Genomic DNA, 18,217 nt, shown 5'->3' on the forward strand with positions numbered 1-18,217 from the left:
CGCGGGCTTCTCATTGCGGTGGTTTCTCTTGTTGCGGAGCACGGTCTCTAGGCATGGACTTCAATAGTTGTGGCACGTGGGCTCAGTAGTTGTGGTACACGGCCTCAGTAGTTGTGGCTCATGGGCTCTAGAGCTCAGGCTCAGTAGTTGTGGCTCATGGGCTTACTTGCTCTGCGGCATGTGGGATCTTCCCGGACCAGGGCTTGAACCCGGAACCCCTGCACTGGCAGGCGGATTCTCAACCACTGTGCCACCAGGGGAGCCCAGGTGTTATTATTGAAGCAGGCCCCGAGTGCTATGGGGTGAGGTGGGGAATCCATCACAAGGAGAAATTCTTCAGGCAGACAGACAGACCTGGTCTGAATTCCTCTGGACTTGTTTTCACTCGAGACAGAAACAAACACTTATCTTGTTTAATTCACTATTTGGCGCTAGTCTCTTATGTGCAGCTGAACCTAAACTTAACTGATACAAACTTAAATCTCCTCATTTTATGGGTTTCAAATTTGAGATCAGGGAAGCAAAGTGACTGGATAAAGATTACATAGTTAGCTTACCTAAAAGCTATGTCTCTCCAAGCAAAATGTCGAATGGTTTTTGCTCACATGCAAGTCAACAAGTATTTCTTGAACATATGCATGCAGAAGTGTAGTGCAGAAGTGCAGAGCATGGACCCCGAAGCTGAACTTCCTGGGTGCAAATCTCAGGGCTGCCACTTGTTAGCTGAGCGCCCACGTTCACCTCTCAGAATGTACGGCTCAGAGACGAAAGGGCAACATGGGCATTTCCTTTCCACCTGCCTGTGCATTTATCACACGTTCATTGCCCTCCTGAATCCACCAGTCGTCTGCCAGCCATTGAATTGGCGCCCACAGACAGATCACTGAGGGTTACTGCTACATTGAGATCTTCTGCTTTTTTATTGGCTTGCTCTGCTAAATATAATGATTACTTTTCATTTTGCCTCCAAAAGAATGTGAAACTCTAATTCTGAACATGTGGCACAAAGAAAAACAGCCTGGATTAGGGGAGCTGGTCTGACCTTTCACCCAACTTTCATGACAATTCATGTTACACTCAAGTGCAGCTGTGTCTCCCATTTGAGCATGTTAGTGAGGCCATGTGGACAGAGTTAGTTCCCTCACATGTTCAAGTCAGTGGTAGTAGAAGGCATTGTGAATCAACCAGCAAACTTGATAAAGCACATAAGAGGACTCAACGTCCTAGGGAGAAAATGTTCTTGGTGAAAGCAGGGGGCACAGACATAAAAGAATCATTAAAATCTCAGCTTCCCAGACAGTCTCTTTGATCTGACCTATACTGGTAATGAAACAAGAAATCTTTGATGCCCTGGCTTACATCTTTCTGAGATGGCACAGTTTGTCAGACCACATCTCGTTCATCTTCACAACTCAATGTTACATAATATACACATAGCGCTCCATTTAAGAAAAGCAGAAAAAGAAAGGCATAACATGATTTCCCCAGGCTCTTGGCAAGAGCCCCATTTCTAAGCCCTGGCTCAGTTCTCCATCTCTTAAATTGAAGAGATTTGTACAAACTCTCCCTAATCAGGTGCCTAGAGACCATTTGGGAACCAGGGGCAGTGTCACTGTCTTCCAGGGTTGACACCTCCTCTGCCTGACTCATGGAAAACAAGTCCAAACTGTGAAAGCCTCTGGAAAAAAAAAATGAAGGCGTGCTCCACATGTAAGGTAATAAAGAGGCATTCCCAAGTCAAATACCCACAGTAGCTGAAGCCACTACAGCTATCTCCAATCTGTCCTGTCCCACCTTGGTCACTGGCACTAGAATGCATTTACATTTAATAGGACCGGATGCAGCAGGGTCACCATGGAAAGTCATGTGTGTCACTCACCGGCCAGGGACACGAAGAGCACCACCACTGCAGAGAGCTGCCAGGACATGACTGTGGAACCAGGGAGTATCGCTGCCTCGCCGAGGGGCTGCTAGGCTCAGCGCTCAGCACGGCTGGGTCTTCCGAATGGTGCAAGGCTAATTCCAGGGCAGGCTCTGGCAACAAAGTAGACACCTCTTTCTGCCCCTTATTACTTGTGTCAGAGAAAACAAAGTCACCTGAGTTATGAGAAGTAACTGAAAGGCCCTCCCAAGTGGTGCGCTGAGCGGGGAGGGAAACCACAAGTGGCTTTTGTGTGAAGGCAGGCACTTTCATCTCTGCCTTTAGTGTTTGTGAGCGACGGGATGGGGGATGGGGCATGTCCCCCAGCCAAGGTGAAGGGCATCTGAGATCATTTTCCACAAGAGGTGGTGGATCTGTGGCAGTGCCTGCTTCTTTCTCTCATAAGTTGGGTCTCCATTTTTCTCTAAGATCTTGAGTACATTTCTGTAAACCCAGAGACCCTTCTCAGCCAGGAGAAAACCAGTCCCTCAGTCCTGAGGGTGAGCAGGAGTCAAAACTCCATGGGTAGAGTGCTGTCTGTCTCTGTGTGTTTTCACAAGAAGTCTGAGGCAGCCCTGTTCTCTGCTCAAGGCAGCCTTACCTGGGAACTTCACCTTGTGGGGAGGGGGGAGTGTGAGCTTAGGAATCAGGGAGATCTGGGTTTGAATCTGACCCTGCCAACTCACCGGCTGTATGACCTTGGGTAACCTCTCTGAGCCTCCGTTTCTTCTGTTGTATAACAGGGATAATAATGACTACTCCCAGGTGGTTTTCCTGGAACACAGATAATATTGAATATCTTCAAAAGGCAACCTTTTCATGTCTTATCTCCTTCCTCTATTAATTAGACAAAACAATGTTGGTCTCTCTCCCAGAGCTGTGAGTCCCGGTGAGGAACACACATATAGGCAGTTTATCAGGATACCCTCCTGATTACTAGGTTTAGGGCTTTTATTTTAGTCTCAAACCATTTCCTGAAAAACAACTTTGGCAACTATTTTATCTTACTATGTTGCTGAATCAAGCAAATTTACCAAAGCAAGGGGTGTGTTTCCAAATTGAATTTTTATGGTGGAAGGTGAAGATTAATTTGTGTCAGTTGACCTAATTTCAGCTACTTGTTATCTAGAATTCTGGACTTTAAGTCAATTTATTCAACAGACAATAATTAAGCAGATACTCTGTGCCAGACACTCTTCTTATTCCATTTAAGCCCCACAGCCACTCTATGTGGGCAGTATAGTATTATTGTTGTCCCATTTCACAGATGGGGACACTGAGCACAGAGAGGTCAAGTGACTTGCCCAGAATCCCTTAGATAATAAATGAAGAAGCTGGGCTATGAATCCAGTCTGGCTTGAAAGTCTAGGATTTTAAGCACTATGCTGTACTACGGCTGAAGAGGGGCTCTGGACTAGAATATAATATATGCTTTCAAGTTGCTTACTGCCTAGTTGAGAAACATTTACTGATATAAATAGCTAGAGAGTGACTGATCAATTATTTGCTACTTAGAAACACACTGGATGAGGAAAGGAATAGTCAGAGATGACTTTGTAGGGGTTGAACCTTGGAGAGACTAAAGGTCATAGAGGATCTGGGTAGTTGGAGAATAGCAATAATAATAATAATAATAGCAGTAATCATGGTTTCCATATAAGGAATCCCTATTATGTGCCTGACAACTGTGTAATGCATATGGCACCTCTACAGGGTAGATTTTTTTAATCCCCACTTTACTGATGTGGAAAATGAACCACCCAGCATCACATAACAGGCTAAAATTTCCAACATGGCTTGTCTGGCCCTGAAGACTGTGCCCTTTCTGCTGGCCATGGGAGCAAAATCTCTTGAGTGGTGACTGGAGGGGCCTGGGGAGTTATTTTCTTAGTGGTTGCCCTGAAGATTACTGTACATCTCAGTCTATAGCAATCTAGTTCAGATTAATACTATCTTAACTTCAATAGTATATAAAAACTTTGCTTCTATTTATTTCCATTGTCTCCCCTTCCTTTTTGCTGTTATTGCCATATAACTTACATCTTTATTCATTGTATACCCACCATCATGGGTTTATAATGATTGCTTTATGAAGTTGTCTTTTATATCAGATAAGAGAAAAAGAAATTACAAACAATGTTATAGAGGAAATGTTTGTGTTCCCTCAAAATTCATATACAGAGGGCTTCCCTGGTGGCACAGTGGTTAAGAATCCGCCTGTCAATGCAGGCGACACGGGTTCGAACCCTGGCCTGGGAAGATCCCACATGCCGCAGAGCAACTAAGCCCATGTGCCGTAACTACCAAGCCTGCGCTCTAGAGCCTGCGAGCCACAATTACTGAGCCCACATGCCACATCTACTGAAGCCCATGCACCTAAAGCCCCTGCTCCGCAACAATAGAAGCCACCACAATGGGAAGCCCGCACACTGCAACGAAGAGCAGCCCCTGCTCGCCGCAACTAGAGAAAGCCGCGCGCAGCAACGAAGAACCAAAGCAGCCAAGAATAAATAAATAAAATAAATAAATTAAAAAAAATTCATATACAGAAGCTCTAATGTGGTGGTATTTGAAGGTGGGGACTTTGGGAGGTAATTAGATTATGAGGGTGGAGCCCTCATGATGGGATTAGTGCCCTTATAGGAAGAGGAAGAGAGCTAGTTCTCTCTCTGCTCACCACCACGTAAGGATATAGTGAGAAAGCAGCTGTCTACAAGCCAGGAAGTTGGCCTTCACCAGAATGCCACCATGCTGGCACCCTGATCTCAGACTTCCCAGTGTCCAAACTTGTGAGAAATAAATCTGTTGTTTAAGTCATTCAGTCTGTGGTGATTTGTTACAGTAGCCAGAGCTGACTATGACAAACAAAAAAATATATTTATAATGTCTTCTATATTTACCTATGTAGTTACATTTATTGGTGCTCTTTATTTCTTCATGTGGATTTGAGTTACTGTCTAGTAACCTTTCACTTCTGAAGGACTCCTTTTAGCATTTCTTGTAGGGAAGGTTTGTTAGTGACAAATTATCTCGGTGGTTGTTTATCTGGAATGTCTTAACTTCTCCTTCAGTTTTGAAGGACAGTTTTGTGGATATAGAATTCTTAATTGACAGTCTTTTTCCTTTCAGCACTTTAATATATCATCTCACTGCCTTCTGGCCTTGATGGTTTCTGATGAGAAATCTCTTGTTGAGAATTCCATATGATTTGAGATGTGGATTAGCTCATTGCTGAAAAAATTATCCTTTCTTCACTCTGTTGCTTTTGTACCTTTGTTGAATATCAGTTGTCCACATGTATATGGGTCTATCCTGTTCCACTGATATAATTTTCTATCTTTATGTCAAGATCAAATTGCCTTGATTGCTGTAACTTTACAATAAACCTTGAAATCAGGTATTATTAGCCCTCCAACTTTGTTCTTCAACATTCTTTTAGCTTCTCCCTTTCCATTCCCTAATTCCCTTTCTTATGCTTTAAATTAGCCAATAAAGAGTGAAACTGTGAAACCCTAAACACCCCACCCTTGGGCCCTAACAAAGGCAGAGCCCCAGGTTTGTGCTGTCTCTCTCAACCTGTGACCTTGCTTCATGGCCCTTGAGTGTGCTGTGTACCCTCTAGGACCTATGAGTAGTAAATTTTGTTCCTCAAAGTTCCCTGATGGTTTCTGGCTGAAGTGTGTACTGCAATCATTATAAGAACCACATGGGTTAGTCCAGCCACAACACTGGCCCCACAAGCTTGGGTGAGTGCCTCAGGTGTTCCTAGTTCCTAGGTGAGAGCATCACCATCAACGGGATGGGACCAAACAGCAGTGGGGAACACAATTCAGCCCATAACAATGGTCTTGTTAAATATTCCATGTGAGGGCTTCCCTGGTGGCGCAGTGGTTAAGAGTTCACCTGCCAATGCAGGGGACATGGGTTTGTGCCCTGGTCCGGGAGGATCCCACATGCCGCGGAGCAGCTAGGCCCGTGAGCCATGGCCACTGAGCCTGCGCGTCTGGAGCCTGTGCTCTGCAATGGGAGAGGCCACAACAGTGAGAGGCCCGCGTACTGCAAAAAAAAAAAAAAATGTTCCATGTGAACTTAAGAAGAATGTGTATATTCTTTTGTTGTTGGATTCAGTGTTCTATAAATGTTATTAGGTTAAATTCGTTGACAGTGTTGTTCAAGTATTCTATACTCTTACTGATTTTTTCTTTATTGTTTTATCAATTCTTACAAGAGATGAGTTGCAATATCAGATTAAATTGTGGATTTGTTTATTTCTCTTTGCAGTTCTGTTTTTGCTTTGTGTATTCCAAAGCTCTGTTATTGATGTGTAAACATTTAGGATTGGTATGTCCTCTTGATGGATTAACCGCTTTATTATTTTTAAATGATCTTGATTTTTGGTCAGATTCTTTGTCCTGAGGCCCACTTTGTTTTTATATTAACACTGTCATCCTGGCTTTCTTTTAATTAGTGTTAGTTTGGAATATCTTTTTCCATCCTTTTACTTTTAATCTATTTGTGTCTTTATACTGTCAGATAAAATGAGGCATATTAAAAACTTCTTAAGTTTATTTGAGCAAAACTCAATTCAGATCGGGCAGGGCCAAACCAGAAATAGTTGGGAGAGCTCCGCTGACAGAAGCTAGAGGAAAGACTTTTCTAGAGAAGAGGCACAAGCAAAGCAACGAAATTATTTGATTTGTTATAGCTTAAGTGTTGCATTATTTGAGAGAGCCAAGCTGGCTCTTTGTGATTGGCTGTCCTTAGGTTTCAGTTTCTTAACCTTGAGGCATTTCAGGTGTAGGTTTTGGTTTGCTTACATAGGCTACTAAGGCATTAAAGCCACCTCAGTCTAAAGGCCTCCTTGTTTAACAATATGGGTTTCTTGTAGGTCACAAGGGTGGTCTTTTTTCTTCTTTTATTTTTAAAATATCCAATTTGATAATAACCCCCTTTTATTTTATTATTATTTTTTTGCGGTACGCAGGCCTCTCACTGTTGTGGCCTCTCCTGTTGCAGAGCATAGGCTCTGGACGCGCAGGCTCAGTGGCCATGGCTCACGGGCCTAGCCGCTCCATGGCATGTGGGATCTTCCCGGACTGGGGCACGAACCCATGTCCCCTGCATCGGCAGGCGGACTCTCAACCACTGCGCCACCAGGGAAGCCCTAACCCCCTTTTAATTGGGGTGTTCAAATCATGATTATTGATATGGTTACATTTATATCTACCATCTTGGCAACTGTTTTCTATTTTTCCTACCTGTTCGTGGTCTCATTTCTCCTCTTTCTCTACCCACTCTTGGATTAACTGTCTTTTTAAATTCCATTTTATCTCATCCGTTGGCTTATTAGTTATAACTCTGTCATGTTATTTTAGGGTTTGCTTTAGAGTTTATGGTATATATCTTTATGGTATCACAGTGTACTTTCAGATGATCTTAATACCACTTCACAAAGAAGAATCTTACTATGGTGTACTTCACTTTTTTCCCTCTTGGCCTCTGTTTTCTTGTCATAGGTTTTAATTCTGCATATGTTATAAACTCCACAACATATTCTTTTTTTATTTAAATAGTCAATTTTCTTTTAAAGAGACATAAATAATGAGGGGAAAAAGCTTCAATACTTACTTATGTGATTACCATTTCCTGCAGTCTTCACTCCTTTGTGTAGATCCTTGAGTTTGTTGTTGCTACAGTTAGCCTAAGTACACCATGCACTTCAGATTCCTCAAGTGTTACCTGTGTTTAAGGTATGGCATTGTTTGACCAAATGTTTTTCTCAATGTGTGCTCCACCCTCAGCTTTAGGTCTTCCCTGGTATGTGTCAGAGTCTCTCCATGCTCTTGTAGCTCTCCCAGCAGACTCCACTGTTACTTGATAGTCAGTGCTTGTTAGCCTGAGGCTGGGGACTGAGCTGTGAGGTGCTCTATTCTGATCAAGTCTCAGGCAGGCAGACACTCTGTCCCTGGGTCTTGAGGGGGTGTGACCGTCAAAGTGTTTCTATCCCTCCCCCAGCAGTAGTTTTGGGTACAGCACATATTCCCACCTCTCTCCCAGGATCAGAGGTTTGGTTTTTATTCCATTATTTTTCCCCAGCTGCAGTTGGATTTACCAGCCCTGTAAGGGTGTGTTTATTGCCTGTTCTTGGGCAGCTGGTTCTACTTTTGTTCTGTTGGAAATATGGGGCAATAGGATCCAAGCCTTGTTTCATGTCTTTCCTGCAGCAACTGATATTCCCCTTCTCCAGGCTATGCCCTCAAGGATGCTTTCTCAGGACTTTTGCTAATCTTTTTTGTGAGTGCTCAGTGAGACCATTGGAGGAGAAAAGCCTGTAAGTGGATGCAAATATTCATTATATCTGTGGCCCTTGGGTTTCTATTTTCTCTTGCAAGCCTACACTGGGCCACTAACAAATTTAGCAGAACTCTCTTTGCCAGCGTATAGCAGTGCCTGCTCCAGGTAGGCAAGTGCTTGGAGTTCCATCTCTCTTTGTAGGTGCCTGTCTTTCCTTGGTCTTCAGGCTATATGGGTGCCCGGTGAACTCAGCTCTCTCATGGGTCCACGAAAAGTTGTGAATTTGCATATTTTCCAGATTTTCTGATCTTGCAAGTGTGGGGATAGTGCTCTTTCTAGATTTCTACATCTCAAGCAGAAGATATTATTTTTAATAGCTGCACAGAGTTCCACTGTATGTCAGTACAATATTTTATCAATCAGCTTTTTATATTTAATATATTTGTTATCTACTGTTAACAAAACTTAGGTGCTTAAAACAGCAAACATTTATTATCCCATGGCCCTCTGGTAGTAAATTCAAGAGTGGTTTAGCTGGGTTCTTCTTGCTCCAGGTCTCTCATGAAATTTCAGCCAAGATATCAGCTGGAGCTGAAGCTATCTGAAGGCTTGACTAGGGCTGGAGAGTCTACCTCCCAGGGGCTCACACACATGGCTGTTGGCAGGAGGCTTCAGTTCCTGCCATGCAGGTCTCTCCTTTGGGCTGCTTCAGTGTCATCTCAATATGGCAGCTGGCTTCTACAGTGAATAACCCAAGAGGGAGAATGAGGAAAAAACTAAAATGCTTTTTATAATGTAGTCTTGAAAGTCGACGAGCATCACTTCCACCACATTCTATTTACTGAGTCATTAGTACAGCCCACACTTAAAGAGAAGTTAATTTGATTCCACTCTTTGAAGGAAGGAGTCTCAATTTGGGGATAAATTTTTACACTACCACAGACATTTAGGTTGTTTCCCATTTCTCACTACTTGTTTTCCTGTTAAAAGTGATCCTAAAATGAACATCTATACATATAATTCTTTGTTCATTTGTATGAGTTTATCATTAAAATAAATTCCTAGAAGTGGAACTGTTGGATCAAATCATATACTTATTTTAAATTTTTGAAAGCTGTTACAAATTCTCTTCTAAAATGATAGTACTAATTTACACTCTTACCAACAGTGTATGAGAGTGCTGGTTTTCCTATAGCTTCTCCAACATTGGGTATTGTCAAAGTTTCAAATGTTGGACAGTCTGATAATGAAAAATGATATATCATTGTTTGCCCTCTTTTCATATATTTAATGGATTTTGAATTTTTTTCCTATGTATTCATGTCCTTTGCCCATTTCTTTTTCCATTGTTATTGATTTGTAAACACTCTTTATACACCAAGGAAATTAGTCTTGTGTCATATGTTTTGAAAATGTATTTACCTTTTGAGTTTTAATTTTTCCTTTTTTCTACATATAAGTTTTTGCCTCTTACAAGCTTAATTTGTCAAGATTTTCCTTTGTAGCTTCTGGTTTTAGTTTTTGCCTGGAAAGACTTTATCCTATTCAAGATTCTTTTTAAAATGTTTTGACTTTCATGATTTCTTTAAGTCACACACTTGAACAATGGTGAAACCAAGCAGGACCCTGTGGGAAGGGAGCAATGCAGAGACAAAGAGGAGCAGTCAAGAAACAATAGTGCAGCCCTGGGGCAGGTCCTGGTTCCACCTCAAGGGATACACATAACAATATCTTTGAGCTCTTTACAGAATTAAAACGCCCAACAAATGGAAGATGTTAGTATTCTTCATTCCAGATTAAAGGAACCACAGAAGCTCATCAGGAGACCACCTGAGGCCAGATTAAAGGAGTGCAGGCCCTGCACTCACCCTAATCCTTATCAGCAACTCTGGCCTTGAACCATTGCTATAAAACTGCTCACCAAATCCCTCTGGGTTGAGGACACACTGTTTTTGAGAGGCACAAGCCCACTGTGTCCCCTTTGCCTGGCAAAGCAATAAAGTTATTCTTTCTACTTCACCCAAAATTTTGTTTCTGAGATTCGATTTGGCACCAGTGCACAGAGGTGCACAGAGGCCAAGGTTCTGGCATTGATATGAATGATTTTAAGGGCTGAGGTAAACTTACTATTATTTTTTCCATATTGCTATCCAGTGGTCCAAACACCACTTTTACAAAACATTTATCTTTTTGGTTTAGAACTAATTTGAAATGCCTTTTTCATAAATTCTGAGATGTATCTGGGTCCATTTCAAGATTCTCTACCCTGTTTTCCTTTTGTTAATTTCCAAGGTATATGTTCCCTGGCAAATTAAAATATTATGGTATAAACCTACAATTCTTGCTACTTTTATAATAGCCATATTTGAAAAGCTTATCCATAAATAAAAACTGCTACCAGATTAAAGATGCAGTTGACAAATATTTTGTAGAGGATTAGTGAAACTATATTTTAAAAAGCTTTCTATCCTCATCTGACAATAAACTTGGAACTCAAAAGACACTTGCTACCTGTTGACTGATAAGCAAATGCTAGTGTGGTAACTTAGAATCTTGGCCTAGGAGTTGGAAAACATGGATTCTAGTTCCTCCTTTGCTGCAGGCTGGCTGGGTGACACTGACGCACAGTAATAAAGTTGTAGTTGGGCAACGGCCTCCTAGCTAGCTTCCCAAGACTTCCTGCAGCTTGGTGTGGCCATGCAACAAAGTTTTCACTAAGAGAATATAAGAAAAGATTTTGCGTGCCACTTGCACACTGGGCCTTAAAATATTACATATGCATATCTTCCAAGTTCTTTACCCTTCCTGTGATCTGGAAACTGGACATTCCTGAGAACTGCTTTTGACTATGTAGGCAAAGACAATGCTCTAGTGGATGGCAGAAAAACCAGAAGGAAGGAACCTGGGCCACTAAATGACCATGTGGAGCACAGCAGCCTGCAGGCCCAAGCCAGGATGTTTCAGAAGACAGAAATATTCTTTAAGTCACTATATTGTTGGATATCTTTGTTACAGCAGCTTACTCTTTCCCTTTACACAGGGGATGTTATATTCCACTAAGAAAAGGGTTCTGTAGTCAAATAAGTTTGGGAAATCATGAGTTTAACAAAAGTTTACAGACTTTCTTCCTGAAAGAGTTCTCAGCTCCTTTAATCTACTAATTGGGATCAACCAAGAGAGGAGCAGAACATGTAGTGTTTTTTTTTTCTTTTGGCCATGACATGTGGCTTGCAGGATCTTAGTTCCCTGACCAGGGATCGAACCTGTGCCCCCTGCAGTAGAAGCCCAGAGTCCTAAACACAGGATGGCCAGGGAATTCCCCTGTGTAGTATTTTTTTTTAACCTCTTTATTGGAGTATAATTGTTTTACAGTGTTGTGTTAGTTTCTGCTGTATAACAAGCTGAATCAGCTATAAGTATACATATATCCCCATATCCTCTCCCTCTTGCATCTCCCTCCCACCCTCCCTATCCCACCCCTCTAGGTGGTCACAAAGCACTGAGCTGATCTCCCTGTGCTATGCGGCTGCTTCCCACTAGCTATCTATTTTACATTTGGTAGTGTATATATGTCCATACCACTCTCTCACTTCCTCCCAGCTTACCATTCCCCCTCCCTGTGTCCTCAAGTCCATTCTCTACATCTGCATCTTTATTCCTGTCCTGCCCCTAGGTTCACTGAACCATTTTCTTTTCAGATTCTATATATATGTGTTGCCATATAGTATTTGTTTTTCTTTCTGACTTACTTCACTCTGTATGACAGACTCTAGGTCTATCCACCTCACTACAAATAACTCAATTTCATTTCTTTTTATGGCTGAGTAATATAGTGCCACATCTTCTTTATCCATTCATCTGTCAGTGGACACTTAGGTTGATTCCATGTCCTGGCTATTGTAAATAGTGCTGCAATGAACATTGCGGTGCATGTCTCTTTTTGAATTATGGTTTTCTCAGGGTATATGCCCGGTAATGGGATTGCTGGGTCATATGGGAGTTCTATTTTTAGTTTTTTAAGGAACCTCCATACTGTTCTCCATAGTGGTTGTATCAATTTACTTTCCCACCAACAGTGCAAGAGGGATCCCTTTTCTTCACACCCTCTCCAGCATTTATTGTTTGTAGATTTTTTGAAGATGGCCATTCTGACCGGTGTGAGGTGATATCACGTTATAGTTTTGATTTGCATTTCTCTAATGATTAGTGAGGTTGAGCATCTTTTCATGTGTTGTTGGCAATCTGTATATCCTCTTTCTTCTTTGGAGAAATGTCTATTTAGGTCTTCTGCCCATTTTTGGATTGGGTTGTTTGTTTTTCTGATATTGAGCTGCATGAGCTGCTTGTAAAGTTTGGAGATTAAACCTTTGTCAGTTGCTTCATTTGCAAATATTTTCTCCCATTCTGAGGGTTGTCTTTTCGTCTTGTTTCTGGTTTCCTTTGCTGTGCAAAATCTTTCAAGTTTCATAGACCCCCTTTATTTATTTTTGGTTTTATTTCTATTTCACTAGGAGGTGGGTCAAAAAGGATCTTGCTGCGATTTATGTCAAAGAGTGCTCTTCCAGGCTTCCCTAGTGGCGCAGTGGTTGAGAGTCCGCCTGCTGATGCAGGGGACACGGGTTTGTGCCCCGGTCTGGGAAGATCCCACATGCCGCGGAGTGGCTGGGCCCATGAGCCATGGCCGCTGAGCCTGTGCATCCGGAGCCTGTGCTCCACAATGGGAGAGGCCACAACAGTGAGAGGCCCGTGTGCTGAAAAAAAAAAAAAAAAAGAGTGCTCTTCCTATGTTTTCCTCTAAGAGTTTTATAGTGTCTGGCCTTATATTTAGGTCTTTAATCCATTTTATTTTCGTCTATGGTGTTCTAATTTCATTCTTTTACATGTAGCTGTCCAGTTTTCCAAGCACCACTTATTGAAGAGGCTGTCTTTTCTCCACTGTATATTCTTGCCTCCTTTATCAAAGATAAGGTGACCATATGTGCAGGGGTTTATCTCTGGTCTTTCTATCCTATTCCATTGATCTATATTTCTATTTTTGTGCCAGTACCATACTGTCTTGATTACTGTAGCTTTGTAGTATAGTCTGAAGTCAGAGAGCCTGATTCCTCCAGCTCCGTTTTTCTTTCTCAAGATTGCTTTGGCTATTTTGTGTTTCTATACAAATTGTGAGATTTTTTGTTCTAGTTCTGTGAAAAATGCCGTTGGTAGTTTGATAGGGATTGCATTGAATCTGTAGATTGCTCTGGGTAGTATAGTCATTGTCACAATGTTGATCCTTCCAATCCAGGAACATGGTATATCTCTCCATCTATTTGTATCATCTTTAATTTCTTTCATCAGTGTCTTATAATTTTCTGCATACAGGTCTTTTGTCTCCTTAGGTAGGTTTATTCCTAGATATTTTATTCTTTTTGTTGCAGTGGTAAATGGGAGTGTTTTCTTAATTTCTCTTTCAGATTTTTCATCATTAGTGTGTAGTAATGCAAGAGATTTCTGTGCATTAATTTTGTATCCTGCAACTTTACCAAATTCATTGATTAGCTCTAGTAGTTTTCTGGTAGCATCTTTAGGATTCTCTATATATAGTATCATGTCATCTGCAAACAGTGACAGATTTACTTCTTCTTTTCCGATTTGGATTCCTTTTATTTCTTTTTCTTCTCTGATTGCCGGGGCTAAAACTTCCAAAACTATGTTGAATAACAGTGATGAGAGTGGGCAACCTTGTCTTGTTCCTGATCTTAGTAGAAATGGTTTCATTTTTTTACCATTGAGGACAATGCTGGCTGTGGGTTTCTCATATATGGCCTTTATCATGTTGAGGTAAGTTCCCTCTATGCCTACTTTCTGGAGGGTTTTTATCATAAATGGGTGTTGAATTTTGTCAGCAGCTTTTTCTGCATCTATTATCATATGGTTTTTATCCTTCAGTTTGTTAATATGGTGTATCACATTGATTTGCATATATCGAAGAATCCTTCCATTCCTGGGATAAACCCCACTTGATCATGGTGTATGATCCTTTTAATGTGCTGCTGGATTCTGTTTACTAGTATTTTGTTGAGGATTTTTGCATCTATGTTCATCAGTGATATTGGCCCGTAGTTTTCTTTTTTTGGTGACATCTTTGTCTGGTTTTGGTACCAGGGTGATGGTAGCCTCATAGAATGACTTTGGGAGTGTTCCTCCCTCTGCTATGTTTTGGAAGAGTTTGAGACGGATAGGTGTTAGCTCTTCTCTAAATGTTTAATAGAATTCACCTGTTAAGCCATCTGGTCCTGGGCTTTTGTTTGTTGGAAGATTTTTTTTTTTTGCGGTTCACGGGCCTCTCACTGTTGTGGCCTCTCCCGTTGCAGAGCACAGCCTCCGGACACGCAGGCTTAGCAGCCATGGCTCCCAGGCCCAGCCGCTCTGCAGCATGTGGGATCTTCCCAGACCGGGGCACGAACCCGTGTCCCCTACATCGGCAGGCAGACTCTCAACCACTGCGCCACCAGGGAAGCCCTGTTGGAAGATTTTTAATCAGAGTTTCAATTTCAGTGCTTGTGATTGGTCTGTTTATATTTTTCTTTTTCGTCCTGGTTCAGTCTTGGAAGGTTGTGCTTTTCTAAGAATTTGTCCATTTCTTCCAGGTTGTCCATTTTACTGGCATAGAGTTGCTTGTAGTAATCTCTCATGATCTTTTGTATTTCTGCAGGGTCAGTTGTTACTTCTCCTTTTTCATTTCTAAGTTTGTTGATTTGAATTTTCTCCCTTTTTTTCTTGATAAGTCTGGCTAGGGGTTTATCAATATTGTTTTTCTTGTCAAAGAACCAGCTTTTAGTTTTACTGATCTTTGCTATTGATTCCTTCATTTCTTTTTCATTTATTTCTCATCTGATCTTTATGATTTCTTTCCTCCTGCTAGCTTTGGGTTTTTTTTGTTCTTTTTTCTCTAATTGCTTTAGGTTAAGGTTAGGATGTTTACTTGAGATTTTTCTTGTTTCTTGAGGTAGGACTGTACTGCTATAAACTTCCCTCTTAGAACTGCTTTTGCTGCATCCCATAGGTTTTGGGTCATTGTGTTTTCATTGTCATTTATTTCTAGGTATTTTTTGATTCCCTTTAATGTCTTCAGTGATCTCTTGGTTATTTAGTGGCATATTGTTTAGCCTCCATGTATTTGTATTTTTAACAGTTTTTTTCCCGTAATTCATATCTAGTCTCATAGTGTTGTGGTTTGAAAAAATACTTGATACAATTTCAATTTTTAAAAATTTATCAAGGCTTGATTTGTGACCTAATATATGATCTATCTTGGAGAATGTTCCATAAGCACTGGAGAAGAAAGTGTATTCTGTTGTTTTGGGATGGAATGTCCTATAAATATCAATTAAGTCCATCTTGTTTAATGTATCATTTAAAGCTTGTGTTTCCTTATTTATTTTCATTTTGGATAATCTGTCCATTGGTGAAAGTGGGGTGTTAAAGTCTCCTACTATGGTTGTGTTACTGTCGATTTACCCTTTTATGGCTGTTAGCATTTGCCTTATGTACTGAAGTGCTCCTATGTTGGGTGCATAAATATTTACAATTGTTATATTTCTTTTTGGATTGATCCCTTGATCATTATGTAGTGCCCTTCTTTGTCTCTCAAAAATAGTCTTTATTTTAAAGTCTGTTTTATCTGATACAAGAAATGCTACTCCAGCTTTCTTTTGATTTCCATTTGCATGGAATATCTTTTTCCATCCTCTCATTTTCAGTTTGTATGTGTCCCTAGGTTTGAAGTGGGTCTCTTGTAGACAGCATACATAGAGGTCTTGTTTTTGTATCCATTCAGCTAGTCTATGTCTTTTGGTTGGAGCATTTAATCCATTTACACTTAAGGTATCGATATGTATGTTCCTATTACCATTTCTTAATTGTTTTGGGTTTGTTTTTGTAGGTCTTTTCTTTCTCTTGTGTTTCCTGCCTAGAGAAGTTCCTTTAGCATTTGTTGTAAAGCCGGTTTGATGGTGCTGAATTCTCTTAACTTTTGCTTGTGTGTAAAGGTTTTAATGTCTCCATCAAATCTGAATGAGATCATTGCTAGGTAGAATAATCTTGGTTGTAGGTTTTTTCCCTTTCATCACTTTAAATATGTCCTGCCACTCCCTTCTGGCTTGCAGTGTTTTTGCTGAAAGATCAGCTGTTAACCTTTTGGGGATTCCCTTGTATGTTATTTTTTGCTTTTCCTTTGCTGCTTTTAATATTTTTTCTTTGTATTTAATTTTTGATAGTTTGATTAATATGTGACTTGGCGTGTTTCTCCTTGGATTTATCCTGTATGGGACTCCCTGTGCTTCGTGGACTTGATTGACTATTTCCTTTCCCATGTTAAGGAAGTTTTCAACTATAATATCTTCAAATATTTTCTCAGACTGTTTCTTTTCCTCTTCTTCTGGGACCCCTATAATTTGAATGTTGGTGCATTTAATGTTGTCCCAGAGGTCTCTGAGACTGTCCTCAATTCTTTTCATTCTTTTTTCTTTATTCTGCTCTGTGGTAGTCATTTCTGCTATTTCATCTTCCAGGTCACTTATCCATTCTTCTGCCTCACTTATTCTGCTATTGATTCCTTCTAGAGAATTTTTAACTTCATTTTTTGTATTGTTCATCATTGTTTGTTTTCTCTTTAGTTCTTCTAGGTCCTTGTTAAACGTTTCTTGTGTTTTCTCTATTCTATTTCCAAGATTTTGGATCATCTTTACTATCATTACTCTGAATTCTTTTTCAGGTAGACTGCCTATTTCCCCTTCATTTGTTTGGTCTGGTGGGTTTTTACCTTGCTCCTTCATCTGCTGCATAGTTCTCTGTCTTCCCATTTTGCTTAACTTACTATGTTTGTGGTCTCCTTTTCATAGGCTGCTGGTTCAGAGTTCCCGTTGTTTTTGGTATCTGTCCCCAGTGGGTAAAGTTGGTTCAGTGGCTTGTGTAGGCTTCCTGGTGGAGGGGACTGGTGTCTCTGTTCTGGTGGATTAGGCTGGACCTTGTCTTTCTGGTGGGTGGGGCTGCATCTGGTTGTGTGTTTTGGGGTGTCTGTGAACTTAGTATGATTTCAGGCAGCCTCTCTGCTAATGGATCGGGTTGTGTTTTTGTCTTGCTAGTTGTTTGGCATGGGGTGTCCAGCACTGTAGCTTGCTGGCCGTTGGGTGGAGCTGGGTCTTAGTGTTGAGACAGAGATCTCTGGGAGAGCTCTTGCCAATTGATATTACATGGAGCCAGGAGGCCTCTGGTGGCCCAACATCCTGAACTCAGCTCTCCTACCTCAGAGGCTCAGGCCTGACACCAGGCTGGAGCACCAAGACCCTGTCAGCCACTTGGCTCAGAAGAAAAGGGAGAAAAAAAGAAAGAAAAAAAATTTTTAACTTAAAAAATAATTAAAATTTAAAAATTATTAATATTAAAGAAATAGAAAAAAAGAGAGCAACTAAACCAATAAATAAATCCACCAGTGATAACAAGCATTAAAAACTATACCATGGTAAACATAAAAATCAGAAACAAGTCATTCGCAGACAGCAAACCCCAAGTCTACAGTTGCTCCCAAAGTCTACTGTCTCAATTTTGGGATGATTTGTTGTCTCTTCAGGTATTCCACAGATGCAGGGTACCTCAAGTTGATTGTGGGGATTTAATCCACTTCTCCTGAGGCTGCTGGGAGAAATTTCCCTTTCTCTTCTTTGTTTGCACAGCTCCTGGGGTTCTGCTTTGGATTTGGCCCCTCCTCTGCGTGTAGGTCACCCTCAGGTTTCTGTTCCTGCCCAGAGAGGATGGAGTTAAAGCAGTGGCTGATTAGGGGGCTCTGGCTCACTGAGGCCAGTGGGGAGGGAGGCATACGGTAGTTATAATTGGAACGCGGGGAGAGCCTGTGGCAGCAGAGGCCAATGTGATGTTGTACCAGCCTGAGGTATGCCGTGTGTTCTCCCAGGGAAGTTGTCCCTGGATCATGAGACCCTGGCAGTGGCAGGCTACACAGGC

At 41.2% G+C, this 18,217-nt stretch overlaps 1 protein-coding gene across 3 annotated transcripts in view; it reads right to left on the bottom strand.

Moving 5' to 3' along the window:
- Window positions 1-2,060, bottom strand: part of LAMP3 (lysosomal associated membrane protein 3) — a 34,763-nt gene extending 32,703 nt beyond the window's left edge. For all 3 annotated transcript variants that reach the window (XM_081235552.1, XM_081235551.1, XM_081235553.1), the window contains exon 1: window positions 1,880-2,060. In XM_081235552.1, coding sequence (XP_081091678.1) covers window positions 1,880-1,928 — 49 coding nt within the window. In that variant the 5' untranslated portion in view covers window positions 1,929-2,060. The remainder of the gene's footprint in view (window positions 1-1,879) is intronic.
- Window positions 2,061-18,217: the final 16,157 nt, after the last annotated feature.

This window comes from Mesoplodon bidens (assembly GCF_964165515.1).
Source record: "Mesoplodon bidens genome assembly, chromosome: 5".
Taxonomy (NCBI): domain Eukaryota; kingdom Metazoa; phylum Chordata; class Mammalia; order Artiodactyla; family Ziphiidae; genus Mesoplodon; species Mesoplodon bidens.